At 32.7% G+C, this 15,020-nt stretch overlaps 1 protein-coding gene across 6 annotated transcripts in view; it reads left to right on the top strand.

Annotated features, from left to right (window-relative positions):
• The window catches only part of LOC106464758 (ecto-NOX disulfide-thiol exchanger 2-like), a 62,437-nt gene that overhangs the window by 33,646 nt on the left and 13,771 nt on the right, over positions 1-15,020 (top strand). For all 6 annotated transcript variants that reach the window (XM_022393086.1, XM_022393057.1, XM_022393075.1 and 3 more), the window contains 3 exons: positions 4,900-5,133; positions 6,575-6,787; positions 10,792-10,898. In XM_022393086.1, the coding sequence (XP_022248794.1) occupies positions 4,900-5,133; positions 6,575-6,787; positions 10,792-10,898 (554 nt within the window). The remainder of the gene's footprint in view (positions 1-4,899; positions 5,134-6,574; positions 6,788-10,791; positions 10,899-15,020) is intronic.

The following is a 15,020-nucleotide window of genomic DNA, read 5'->3' as shown; positions in this document are numbered from 1 at the left end:
CTTTATTTTATTTTATTAAATATACTACAAAATATAATTTTTTTGTAAGTGAAAGACTTACAATATGAACTGAAAGACTGCTAAATTTTGTGAAGATATACCCACTATATTGAAAGTTAGAAGTATTATATCTAGAAAGACTTTAATCGAGTACAAATAGTCAAATTGACTGAGCCCATGTTGAGAGACTTAAGAGACCTTCATTTGGTTTCAAGTTTGTGCCAGTCTGCATTCTGATACATTGGAGTCTATGGTGGAGTCTGCACATCAACCATCTTCCCTTTCCTCCTTGGTTTCCCATCTTTCCCAGCCCTCTCTTACTTCAATTCCCATGTCTTCCTTCCTTCTTCTTGTGCCTTCTTTCCAGGTTTTAGTGGTGAGCTATCAAATTGCTCATCGCTGTGTTTCCAGTGCCAGTTCCATTGGTGACTATACTGTAGGTTCTGGCATTGTTGAAACAAGGTTGGCCAGGTTTGTGCATCTGTGGTGTCCATTTATCACAGATCCCTTGGATCTTCAAGTTCTATTAAAAAAGACTCTCCCTTCATTTTTCTACCCCTTACTATTCACATGTCCCATTTCCTTCCCTCCTCCATGGGATCCCATTTCATGGCAGCGTCTCTTGGAAGCTGTTCAAGATCTTTTACACAAGGACTCTATCAAACAAGTTTGTCACCCTTCTCCAGGGTTCAATCCCCAGTCTTTATTGTTTCCAAAATGACTGGGTATTGTCCTGTCATCGATCTATCCAACCTCAACTGCTTCATTGACCTCCCTCAGTTCATCATGGAGTTTTTCCTAACACTTTGGTGGGTGTTCAATCTGGGTCTCTGGATGACAAAGGTCGATGTTCCAGATGCATACCTTCACATCCCTCACTCTCCAGCTTCCAGATGTTATCTTTGTTTTGTTCACAGAAGGCGAGTTTTCCAATTCCATGATCTACATTTGGTCTGGCATCAGCACCTTACATCTTCTGTGGTGTGGTAAGAGCCTTTGCCCACCATCTTCACGACCACAGTTTGTGGATCCATCATTATATGGATGACAGGCTCGTTTTAGCTCCATCCTAACAAGCCTCTCACTCATACAAGTTTCTTTCTATAGGAGGCTGCTCGTGTGGAATGACTTGTCAAGCTGGAGAAGTTCTATCTCAATCCCACTAACTCTTTGATTCATTTGGGGATGTTTTTCACCACCTTCCTCAGCAGGACCCAACATCCTCCTCTTCGTTTGACATTGATGGAGCTTTTGGTTTCCAAAGCCAAATCCTCTCCTTCTCTCCTTGTGCATCCTTCACACTTCATTTCGACTGTGAGAGGGTAAATTCTTTCTTTTACTTTCTTTTTATTTCTTACTATTAAAGTGGCCCTTTTCTCATTCTTTGGATCCTGCTTTGTGGCAAGTGGTGTTTGTCCAGGTATACTTCAAATAAATTCACACCATAAGGCCATGTAGGTCTAAAATGCTCACTGGAGAGATTGAGTGTCCCACAAGACTGCTAGAGGTTGATTTGTGGTGTCTTGCTTCATAAGTAAGGCTCGAACCAGACTGTACTAACTCATGGACTATCATGAGTTAACTAGTGTTAGGATCACTGCCCATCCCTCGGAACTGGTTGAATAAATAGGGACCGGCCTGTTTTTCAAAGTAGTGTTTTTATGGTCGCTCATTGCACTGTCTTACTGTGTTGCATTCCTCCAAATTCTCCACTGCATTGTCCCCCCACTTCCAGTGGAGTATGGGTGTCCTTGCTACTTACCAGTTCCAAGCTGCTGGGTGGTGGACCATGGAATATTCCTCCTGAGTGTGACTGTTTTCACTAAGTCGATAGTAGGGTGGTGGTGTTTTGCTGGTGTAGATAGTGAATACTTTCCTCCTACTGTAGACCAGAAGAGAAATACCTAATACCACCTGGATTTTGACTGGACAAATCCACCACATGCAGTTCACTGATCCACCTGGCTTTCCCTCTTCTTACCACTTCCTGGATGTCAGTTCCCAGGTGGTCTGGTGTTAGATTGTTATAGGACCACCCAACATAAGTCTTGATACATATGGTTGGTAGGGACCCTCCTCTTACTAAAAATGGATGAAAAATTCCTGCCACTGCCTGGTTTTAAACTGGAGTTGACCCACCATGTTGCATTCCCCTTTCCCACCATTACCAGGATGTTGGGTTCCCAGATGGCTTGTTGTTGGTTGTGTATTGGGTCTGCACACACGTGCTCTGGCTGGGTTAGCAAAGCAGAAGTTGTTTTCTATTCTGTTTCCTAGTCTTAGGTGAAGGTGGTTAGGACCTTCCTTCTACCTTAGATTGGAAGATAAATACCTAATGCTGTCTGGTTTTAGACTGGAGTCAACCCACCGAATACAGATGTGCATCCTTTCCACCCAATTTAGTGACACATATCTTTACAACAGGTGAAGAGTATACCTGGTGCAAATGGGGTGCAGTGTCCCACGGGGGCTCATCTAGGTAACTTTTGCAACAGTTCCTCCACTGTTTCAGTGTGAGATTCTAGCTATAATGTGAGCGGGATACACTGAAAATGTATTTATAATAGATATTTACCTCTTCTCACCCATCCTACCTACTTCGGGCACATATTTTTTGCCTAATCTCAAAGTGATGATAGTGCTCTACATTATAGAGGGAGTCACTCCTATTGGTGGCAGGTTGTTGCATGCTTAGTTGAATGCCACAGCACAGCTATACTACATGTAAACATGTGAGTGTTGGTGGGAGCATCAAGTCTAGTGGCGAGCAAAAATTGTACATATAGAGGGCAGCACAAGTCAAGAAAAGGTATGTGAGAGAAGGTAAGTATCTATCAGAAACACATTTTCAGCGTAGGAAAATGCTAACTTCAGTTATTTACTTTAAAAGCATATGTTCAACTCTACTAGGAGTATCAGTAATGTTTTGTGTATTTAATGTTTAGTCCTTCAGTAAATTTATGGACTTATAACACTAAAATCCAGGGTTGGATTCCCCACAGTGGACAAAGCAAATAGCCCAGTGTGGCTTTACTCTAAAAAACAATCAAACAAACAATTTAATGTCTAAATGTAGATTGAAATGTAGTTTGTCATTTGAAACCCCTTATGTTAGATCACCTATCTGCTTTGAATTAGTATATTACAAAAGGGATACTACCTAGAACATAAGAAGAAAAAGAAGGAAAGAAAAAATTGTGCATGATTTTGTAATACCAAACATTTTCTTTTTGATTGGGTATAAATTATCAAATGGAGTTTTAAACTATGATTCAATAATTTAACCTTTTTTTATCTTGGGAACCTTCTGGTGCACACTTGCTTATCAAGTTTCAAAATTCAAGTAAAAATGGTAATTCTATTGCTATTTCAATAATCTTTGTACTCAAAATTATTTTAGAATTCATATTTTGCAATTTTTGTAACATTTATTTAGTGTAGTTTGCAAAGAAAATTTTTAAATGTTTCAGTTTTGATTTCTTGAAAACCCCCGAGGTCTGTAAACAGTGGACTATATTAAAAAAAATATTCTGTCCATCCAAAAGTATAATTTTATATCTCCACAGAGACTTATCCATGCTTTGTTTCTCATGTGACTTTCCTTTTTCTGTCAATAATTTTATTTTTACAATCCTGTGTGGCAAGCCTTTTATGATGTCATAACAAGTGAATTGGGCAGTAACTGATAATAATAAACCTTAGCTTTAAAAGCTGGTAGAACCAATAATTAAAGATGATTGGATAGAAAAGAATCTTGTATATTTATATTAGTGTAAGATGTTCTTTTCATTTTTGATAATCTTTTTTTTTTTTTGTGTTATTTCTGTTTGAAAGCTACATAAGTATTCTTCTATGAGCGGATATCAGATAAGGGTATTAAAAGTTAGCTATTACAGTGAGCTAAGAGTTTTATCATGGCAAGTTATTCAGATGGCTTAAGCCCTTTTTTATTTTTTATATTAATAAATTTATTGTTACTCAAACAATACCTACTTTAATATAGGCCCAGGATATGAGTGCAAGTTGTGCTTCTACTGGTTAACACATTTACTGTTTTTTGCAGCTACATGAATGATTCAGTGTGTAAAGATTAATAATAAACATAAATAATTTATAATTATCAAACAAGTTAAAACACATTTGGATATATAAAATGGAACTTACTTATCAATAAAATTAAAAAACAATTAGTTTTGTTTCTGTAATATTTTACTATAATTAATTTCATTGTGCATCAGATATTATATGAACAGATGAGAAAATGAGTATGCTGTTTATACTAGAACCAACTCAGCCATAAAAATTTTAGTTTTTGTTTTAAATAACATTATTGGATAGATTTACAAAATCTGAGGCATAATATAAAATAAATATAATTCAAGATGAAAGGAGGTATTTTTTAAAAATAACATTTCACAATGAAATTTCTGAAAATTGAAAACATAAAAAATTATACAAATATCAGATCAAATCATATAATTGTTTTCAACCACAAACAATATGTTGAAAGTGTGTATCAAATTGTTTGGAGCCTGGCATGATCAGGTGGTAAGGACACTCGACTCGTAATCAGTGAATACTGGGTTTGAATCTAATCACTGAATATGCTTGCACTTTCTGCTTTTGGGTTACTAATTTGATGGTCATTCACAACATTCAATTAGAATGTTTTAGAGTTGGGGGTGGGTGATGCTCAACAGTTGCTTTCCCTTTAATCTGCCACTTCTAAATCAGTATAGCCATTGTATAGCTTTGCATGAAATTTAACAAACAAACAAAATCAAATTTCATGCACTTAATTTGGTTAGGCATTTTAAGCATAAGAACAGAAAGAATAGGGGATATTAGCAACTTTCTAACAGTCTGGAAAGGGTTAATATGAAATATTTTTGTGTTTAGGTTATCGAATGAAATTAGAAGACAAAGATGATGCTCCAAATACTGGACGCCTTCATGTGGATTTTGCACAAGCACGAGATGACCAGTATGAGTGGGAATGTCAGCAACGGGCAATTCAGCGAGAATATCGTCACAGAGAACGTATGGAGCAGGAAATGTTTTGCCCACCTAGTCCACCTCCTGTTGTGAATTACTCAGACCATGAAGCTTCTCTCCTTCATGAACAACTACGAGGTTATTATTTTTTAGTTATTATTTTCAATCAAAAACAATCTAAAATACAAATTATAAAAATTTTTGTTTCTCATTGTCAGTCTAAGAGAGAGATTTTCATTTAAAGATAAATCAATAATAACTTTTTTATTTAATGAGCATTAGTCTGTTGATTGTATCTTCACTGTAACAATCATAAATGAGCAAAGCAGTGTGAAGTTTTTATGCTCTTGACAACTCATACAAAATCAGTTGGTAATTTGATAATTACCAAAACAAAAATCCAGTGAATAATAATGTACAATTTCATATAGTATTTCTATATTTGCCTGAATATAATGTGCCACAAATATAATGCGCACCCAGTTTGGAAAGGTTAAATACAAGAAAAGTTGTTTTTTTTACACATCAGTTCTACATTATGTATTGAATAGTTTCTATATACAGTAAACAACTATTGATGTATTAAACATTTCTGGAAATCTTTCATGTGTCAATTTTACAAAATTCATTGAAAAGTTTATACATGGTAATACACTAAGCTAATCATTCATCTTCACATAAATCTTCTTCATCGTTAGAATTGGTGCTATCATGAGATTCATCACATTCATCGGATTTGCTTCCTTGAACCTTTGTTTCATCCTCTTCTGATTCGCACAGCTTGTCATCATCCGTCTCTTTCATTGCATTGGATATGCAACATTTTTTTTAAACCTTTAATGTTGCTTTAATGATTTTCGGTGCTAGCTTCCAGTAAAATACCCAACAAAATGTCTTGGGAGGTATTTGGAGGGAAAAAGTGTGCATTATATTCCAGTAAATACGGTAGTTTTTTTTATGTTAATTGTTCATGATGGGATTAAAAATAAAGTGTGCCATATAACTCTGCACATTTTATATACAAATGGAATACTTTAGTATATCATTATATGTTTGAATGTTTTGATGTTTTTAGGTTTTGATAAGCTTTTGAATATTTAATATACTGAGAAAAGAGTGATGTGGAGTGTGCAAGAATCTGTGGTAACATCAGAGAATAAATGTTTTTTAAACTATAATTTAACAATAACTCATTTGCTAGCTTAATAATCTTGAAGCTTAAAAGTATTAACTGGTTGTCAAGAAAGAATATTTAATGATGTTGATAGATTTGCTCATATCATATGGTTAAGTTAAATAATAGTAAAATTGCTATGTAAAACTTTTTCATATTTTTGCTATATTGATTTAGTAGTCAAATAATTTAATGTATTTATATTCATTTTTCAAGGAACAGATGAATTAACCATGTTTAAAAGAGAGAGAGGGATGTTAAGGACATGCATTCACTTTTTGTAGCAATATAGTTTTGATATTTATAGAAAGTAATTATCCCACAAAAGAAATTTGACTATTTTTTTGATAAACAAAATACATCAAAATAAAAAAATTTTAAAAATCATATGTCTGAATTCTTTAGGAGACGAGTCTTTCCAAAATTCTGTTCAAGTTTTAATCACGTGGCTAGAAAGGGGTGAATGTAATAAACGTAACTGTGGCCAGTTTTATTCTATGATCCAGAGCACTAACAGTCATGTCCGACGCCTCACAAATGAGAAAATGCAGTATGAGGAAGAGTTGAACAAGGCCAGGCAGCTGCTAAAACAACGCATTCAAGCCATTATAATCCAGTGTAAGTTTTGTTTTGTGTGCTTGATTTTTTTATTTCATTTATTGGTAGAAGGCAGAAAGCAGATGATTGTAACTTTTATCTTGTTCAGATCAGCTTGTACATTCTTCTTCATTGCAATAGATTGTCAAGTAATCTATTCTTATAATACATTTGTAATCAAGTATTTATTTCTATATAATATGCAGTAAAAAAAATAATAACACTAAAAAGTAAAAGGCTGACAATTTTACAATTGTTTAAGGCTTTGTTGTTCTTTCTTTTAGAGAAATTCAACCCCAAACTGGTTCTGTTGCAACAATATGAGGGATTATACTTCATATTTTCAATTAATTTTGATAATTTTATATATACACATAGAAACTGCATGTCATAAAAAATTCAAATACTGTCCTTAACTGCCCCTTTTGAAATTTCTCATACCTGAGACTTCACTTTGCATTAATTTAAAGCACCATTGTTTTTGCAGAATTTGTCTGTGGCTGCTTTGTTTTATTTTGGTACTGCAAAAGGCATAACTTATGTATAGTTTTTTGAAATAATATTCTAAAAATATAATAAAACTATTGTATTCATATTCTTTGTTGAACTATAGCTTTTTCCAAGTATATGACTACTTTTCTGTTTCTCATAAAATAATTTTCATTACAGAATCTATTTTATAAGGTATTATACATTTGTCTAGACAACCTCAAGTATAATTTTGAAGTTTATTATAGTCATCTTTGCTGTGTTAAAAATAAGCAATGAGACTGGTTGCCAACAGCTGTCCTGAACGTTTAATAGAGCTCTCTAGTTTGGGGATAATAAAGATAATGTATATATTTCATTTTGCTGTTTTTCTAATGTGAGGTAGGTCAGTATAAGCTTTTGAGTGTCAAATTTGAGCTAATTTTAAGATACAGTGGTATTTTATGTTACTGCAAGGATCTTGAATTGCACTTTAAAGTGGTACAAGTATTATATAGTTCAATATATACAATATCCTACCAAAAATCATGAGACCTGGATAATTATTAATAAAACATGTCTTTATTCCAAGAAATTAATAGTGTGTTGGCCCGCCTTTGGTCTCAATGACTGCTTCAACGTGTCTTCGAAGACTGCCTACTAATTTCTGGTAGAAAGCTGGTAGTATTGTGCTCCACTCCTCCTTTAAAGCATTAGTAAGCTCCACTACCGTTCCTGTGGAGCAATGAGTCATGCTATATGCTCTTCCAGTTTGATGGATGTGTTTGTGTATGGAAGATGCCTGGAGAATGCTTATTACCTGAGTGTGTTGTCCCAACAGTGAAGTTTGGAGGTAGCGATATCATGGTCTGAGGGTGCTTCTCGTGGAATGGACCAGGTCCATTGGTCACAGTGCATGGATCCATAAATGCTGAGTCCTACATTGATGTTCTGAACAATTCTGTGTGTTCTACATTGTGGCAATTTTATGGTACCGCCCCTTACACCTTTCAACACGATAATGCTCCATGTCACAAAGCAAGGTTAATAACATCAGAACATTGCAGTGGCTAGCACAAAGCCGTGACCTAAACTTGATAAAACATCTTTGGGATGAATTAGAATGCAGAATTAGGGCAAGGCCAAGATGGCCCTCTTCAATGGAGATGTGAATAGTTGCAGGCAATCCTATAAGTGTTTCCATGACTCGTGGAGAGCTGCATGCCATGAATTCTTACAGAAGAGCTACAGTCCACAAGCCATTGATAACAAAAACAAATGCACACCATTGATTGGCATGGGGCAAGGCACACCAAACCTGGACCATGGATCAATGGAAAATACAGATTCTCTAGGATTTGACGGTGAGATGAGGTAGCCAACCTTCTCAAGGCTCGTCGGCTCCTGTCAGTCAGTATTTTATGCCTACCTGTTCGTTTCTTGGGCTCGTTGTCACCTGTGGACTTCCATTTCTTCAGCACATTGCCAATTGTTGACCTGGGAATGTTTAATTGTTGCGCAATAGCACATACAGACATTTTCCCAAAATGACATCCAACTATCCTTCCCCTCTAAAACTTTATTAGCTCTTTCCATGTACTCATTTTTTGGCGTACAAGTTAAAAATGACTTCCGAGCAAACCGCTGGCCACCCTTATAGGCCAAACTATTTGCATATTTCATCATCACACCTATTTTCCTGCAATCAGAGGTATATCACATGACTTTTGATAGGATAGTGTATTTCCAGAATTATTACTTTAACTTCAAGATGACCAGTTTCATTATCCATAATGAATATTGAGATAAATGCATTAAGAATTCTGTCCTTGTTTCTTGAGGTTTAATTAAAACTAAATATTTCAAAGTTAGGTGCAAATTTACAAATTCAGAAATTTTAAACCCTAACATATGTATTAAATTACTGTGCTGTTCAGAATTAATGTATATCCATTGTTTTAGCCTACCAGAGTAAATAATTATTTTTCATATAACTTTAATAGTGTTATTAAGCTTACTGAATAAGAAGAGCTTTTAGTTCAGCAATTTTTGCAGATTGGTGTTATGTCATGTTGGATGTAGTAATTAATGTTATCTTTATGATTTTTTTTATATTTTCCCATGAAAAAAGTAATCTACAATTAAAAGCAATTAACACTCTGATTAATGATAAAAGTAACTTAAAATTTATAAAGTAGTAGTTTACAATTAATTTTTTAATGACTTCAGTAATCAGTGTGATGTTTAAGCTAGTCAGAAAACATTGCTTTTGCTTATGAATAATTTGCATAGAATATGAAACATTGTTATTTTATTTTATTAATCAAGTGAATGGTTTTATTGATTGGCAAAATATGTGATCTCAGTATGTTAGTAATTCCGTACTGAAGAAAGCATACACATCAATGTAGTTATTTTTATAGAAATGAAATTTTTTTGTAACTCATAAAATAGCGTTAAAGTTTGTTCTAGTGGTACTTAAAGATGTATAAACACGCTATAAGATGAATATGAAACCAGTTGAGGAATATTCATAAGACAAGAATATACACAAGCATACTTCAAGTAATGAATAAAATATAAATTATCCATCTTACTTACCAGAGAATTAACTACAGTAAAGAAAGTTGATTCACATATAGTTACACAGTGGATAAATTCAGGTAGATTCAACTTGCATGAATTTGCATAATTTCCACATTAGGGCTTTTAGAAATAAAAAAACTAAAGCAACTAATTTTATAAAGATTAAAAACAAGTGACACTGGGTCACCTCACTAGTTTTAGGTCTAACCAAAAAGTAGGCAGATGATAAATATAAATACCATAATATAAAATACCTACTATTTACACATTTATGTATAGCACTTTTTTTTGCCACATAGGCTAAAAAGTTAGATTAAAAACCATAAAGTTCTAGCATACCATCCTTAATTTAGAACTACTGATTAGAGGTGGGAGCAACAAGTCAGTGGCACCCATCATCTATGTTGCTACTCTTAACCAAATAGCCCACAATATTAGAAGTGCAATGTGTGTTTCAGTGGCATATCATGATTTAAATGTTGGGTCTTCTGATCTGTAGCTTAGTGTGTTCATCTCTAAAATACAGAAATTTGTCTGCTTCAGTCTGTCATAGATTGGAAAATATAAACTGTCACTTATCTACCCTGATGTTTTACTTATAAGTTGTGAGCTGCTTGGTTTTGGTTGATGGCATGATCAGTAGATTTATCAAAATTTGCTTATACCCAGCTACTAAGCTACTAGTATATCAATAAATTTACAATTGAGTTCTTGATGTAAGCATAGATCATCACAGTTCAAAAAATTGTTTTGAATTGATGATGTTACTCTTTAGAGCTGTCCTTGGATTGGATTCCTAAGTCAGTAAAGGTAGTCTTCAACAAGTAATGGTAAGGAATAATTTTTGTGAGACCTAAGCTTATGTCTAGTGTGGATCTTTGAATAACCAACTGAATGATAGTAATTAGCAGATCTTCCTGTGATACATGGCTTTTTCCAGTCAACTTTCAATAATCTCTGTGTTTCCAAAGTCAATCTGATAGAGAAGGTATTCACGACCTCCAGTCACCAAAAAGTCAGAGACCATTTCACCAAGGCTCAAAGGAAGAACATCGACATGTGGCATAAACAAGCTGTGGTAAGTCTTGCCTAATTGTCAATAATACAAAACAGCTGGAGTTGAAAACACAGACACACTGATGACATAAAGAATAAATGACACATTGCTTCTTAACAACATTTATGTAACAACACAAGCCTTGACTGGTATCTCAATAACACTTTGCCACTTTTTGCATGATTGAATAAAATGAAATTAAATTTTTTAACAAATATTTGATTACTGTAATTAATAGAACATTGAAACATATGACATGCACTGGCTTTTTATTTTGCCTTCATACAGTTACAGGTTATGTTCAGCTTTAACTAAGTAGCACACTGTATTTCCAAAAAATTTAAAAGCAGGTGATATTTTATTAATAAGATGTAACCATTATATTAGTGTATCCTTTTTTAGTGTACTAAAGAAAAATTATTTTAGAACTCAGATTATTGGTAGAAAACATTTACACATGTATTATATTTGATAAAATCACAAACTATAGAGAATATACCATAGACATACATTGTATATTGTAGCTGGTAACACACTGTGTTTATAGTTTTAATATTTACAAGTATAACACACATAATAAAGTATACCTACTCTCTTATTGAAGTTGGAGACGCATTTTAATATGCTGAATTATCTTGTGCTGTATTAAAGCAGTTTTAAGAAATCTTTAGATCCGTTTGCAATGCCTATGCATGTATTGGGATATCTAATGACAGCTGAGTATCAAACAAATGAAAATGTTTGCTTTTTTCTATTATTTAGTATGCTTTTATTGGCATTTTGTTGACCACAATTTGCACTTCTTTTGGTTTTCATCTGTTTAATATGAACATCTGAAACTGTTAAAACTATTCAGAATTAATTGCGTTACCAACATTGTCTTAGTGTGACATTTTAACTTTAACAGTAAACAGAGAAGTAAAATATAATAAGGATTTGCATACTTGGACCAAAAGCACATCACCCAAATGTGTAGGATTCGTGAACACATTTCTTAATAATTTGATAATGAAAAATAATTCTGATTGTGGTTTTTCTAAGTTATTAGATGTAATTACTTCTAGGGTTTCATGCATTTACTAGTGTAATTTTATTTTATGATCATCATTAGCACAATCAAGGAATCAGGCATTTCTGTGTAATTTATCTTTGACTAAAATCTTAGTACTTATGCAACATAAACTTGAAATCAAAATCACAGAATTCATGCACTAATAAATTTAACTTACAAAAAATCAATTTTTATCTCAGCTCCAGTTCTGTTTGTATTTGAATGTGTATGAGGCACAGAGCAAGATCCAGTATCTGTTGTTATTTCTAATAAATTTATTTACAAATACTTTATTGATGTCTGGAAAGAAAGACACTTGCAGTAAATAAAATTATGCATGTAATTTAACTGATGTTCTCTGTTTTTGCTCTGTGTCTTGATTTGTCAAAAAGTTTTCAAGGTACATTTTTTTAGTATCTTGAAAGACCAGCCAAGAACTAATGTTTCCCAGAAAGAAAATGGTAATTCACTTCCTTTTAGTGTAGAAATTCAAGTTGTTTTTTTTCCTGAAAATTTAATGTCTAATGACAATTTTAGTCTTACCCTTACTCATAAATCCATGAAAATCAAATCTTTTATTTTAAGAACTACACCACAGACAGTCTTAAATTTTATTTTCATAATAGGTTTGATGTAAACATTTAATGCAGTTTTTGGAACTACATGTTTATATATTCATACATTCATTTATATATCCACATTAATTCACTTAATAATGGAGAATAATAATTCATAGGAACAGTATCAATATCCAGTTTAGTATTTTTTACATAAATTTGTATTGTTTATTAACTTGCCACATGTATGAATTCAATAAATGGAGTAAGAATAACTCATGTTCTGCTACTAATTGCCAGACCATATAAGTTTGCTTCACATTAAAAAAAGAAAATCTTAATATTACCTCTTTGTTTTACCACATGAGTTGTTTATTACTAAAAAATTACATGCTTTATTTATCATCAGACAGTTGTTTTCTCTGAAGTTTTGTGCCAAATTATGTAAAATAAACTCCCTCTATATATATAAATAATATCTTGCACAATAATAATTGAAAAATAGTACAAGTTAGAACTTAAAATAGAAAACCATTATGATTAAACTATTGATCAGTTCATGGAAACTAGTTGGATTTATGTAAAGTGAAAAAAGTAACAAGGCCCTTTTTTTTCTAGTGGCATTTGATTATAGAGGTAGCTGAAAATGATCAATTTTAACTAAAGCAAAAAAAAATAGTAAGCAAGGATTTTTTTCTAGTTGCATTTCATTACAGACAGCTGAAAATGGTTAAACATAGATGAAAAGCAAAAATGAGCTGTATACTATAAGTTTATAAAAAAAAAGAAACAGCAAAAGTAATCTTAAACAGTTTCTTTGTACATCCTAGTTAAGTAAATATTCATTCTATAAAGAATTAAACTTGGAAGGCTCACTAGCATATTTAGGAAGTGTGAACTTCTGGCATTTACCGCAGTCATTAAATTTTGGTTACAAGTTTTTTTGAAAGTAGAGATTAGCAATTTCACATAATACTCTTTTTTTTCTTTTTTTTTTGGTATAATACGGTTTTTTCAAAGTGCATATGCAAAGACTAAGCTAGGCTTTGCTTTACTTTGGTTCATCTTAAAAAGGATAGAATCAAGCTAAGATTAGAATAAAATAATATGAAAAGTTTTCTGTGTGTTTGTTATAAATGCAAAACAATATTGAAGTTGAAGAACTATACTACATAAGAAAATGTTTATCGAGCAAACTTCATAATTACATTTTGAGTGTTTTTATTAAAGTTGAACATTTCTTTTTGGGATACATCAGTTAACTTGGCTTGTTAGTAAATTTCTTATCTGGTTCAGTATCATCGCTTGAACCCAGATAAAGGCTTTGGTGTAAAATAAATTTTCTAAACAGGTAATAATTGTGTAACTCCAGATCTATATAACATGTTGAGGTAAGTTCAGAAGGTACAGTAACTAACATTTCTTAACCTATGGAGAACTCATTCAGGTTATTAACCATCTCATTTAGGTATTAATCTTGAGAAAAGCAAAAGAATTAAACCCACTCTTTTAATATTCAGGATATCAATTTACTGCTGATGGCAACTTGTACCGTAAGTCAATCACCCTGTTAAAAAAAATGAAATGATGTTAACTAGAGCATGGCTTTCCTTTTCCAAACCTCTTATTAAATTATCTTCAGAAAATAGCACAAATAAATCACAGGCCTTTATCCTATGAATCTCATGTATAATTTTATAAACTTCATTAAGATCACCTCTTTTCCTTTCTTTATAAAATGAAAATGATCTATTCTTGTAAGATAATCCTTTCATCCCTTGAATCACCCTAGTAGCCTTCCTCTGAACCTTTTCAATAATTCTTTTTTAGATAAGGAGACCCAAACTTTGCACAGTATTTAAATGAGGCCTAATTAGAGACTTGTAGAGAAAGAGAAATAATTAACCTTTTTTTAATCAGTATGTCTGTAAATGCACCCTAAAACTATTAAGTATGGGCATGGCTCTTTTGTGCATATTACAATGTTTTTAGTTTCATAGTTACATTTAAAATTTAATTTAACAACTTTATTATTAATATATGTCAATAAAATTAGCATCAGAATGTAGTTATAATTCAAATTTTTATCTAAGTTTTAATTTCTTAATTTAAAAAGAAAATATTTAAAAAAATTCTCTCTTCACAGTGACATAAAAGTGCTTTCAGTTCTCCCCATTAATAGTATGCCATGTACACCATCTAAATTATGTAGACACAATCTGAAAATAAGTCCAAGATTCAGTGTACAGTTTCAACATCCTAACTTCCACATTTAGTGAAATAGCAATAACATTTCTCAATACACTACAAAAGCCCCATCCATCTATATATAACTTTCAATGCAGTTTTAGAAACCAAGAGATCTTACTTGGTGAACATGTTTATAACCAACAGAAAAATCTTATTTTCAATTTCAAGCTTATAGTGATCCTTTCAAAAAGAGAGACAGTAGATGTTAGATTAGAGGTTTTGGTTTGTCCACCTTGGGAAACAATGCTGATGTTCATAGCAGTTAATGATTATTTTAACACATTT

This window comes from Limulus polyphemus, unplaced genomic scaffold, assembly GCF_000517525.1.
Source record: "Limulus polyphemus unplaced genomic scaffold, Limulus_polyphemus-2.1.2 Scaffold63, whole genome shotgun sequence".
Taxonomy (NCBI): domain Eukaryota; kingdom Metazoa; phylum Arthropoda; class Merostomata; order Xiphosura; family Limulidae; genus Limulus; species Limulus polyphemus.
This window is presented reverse-complemented; position numbering and strand designations above follow the sequence as displayed.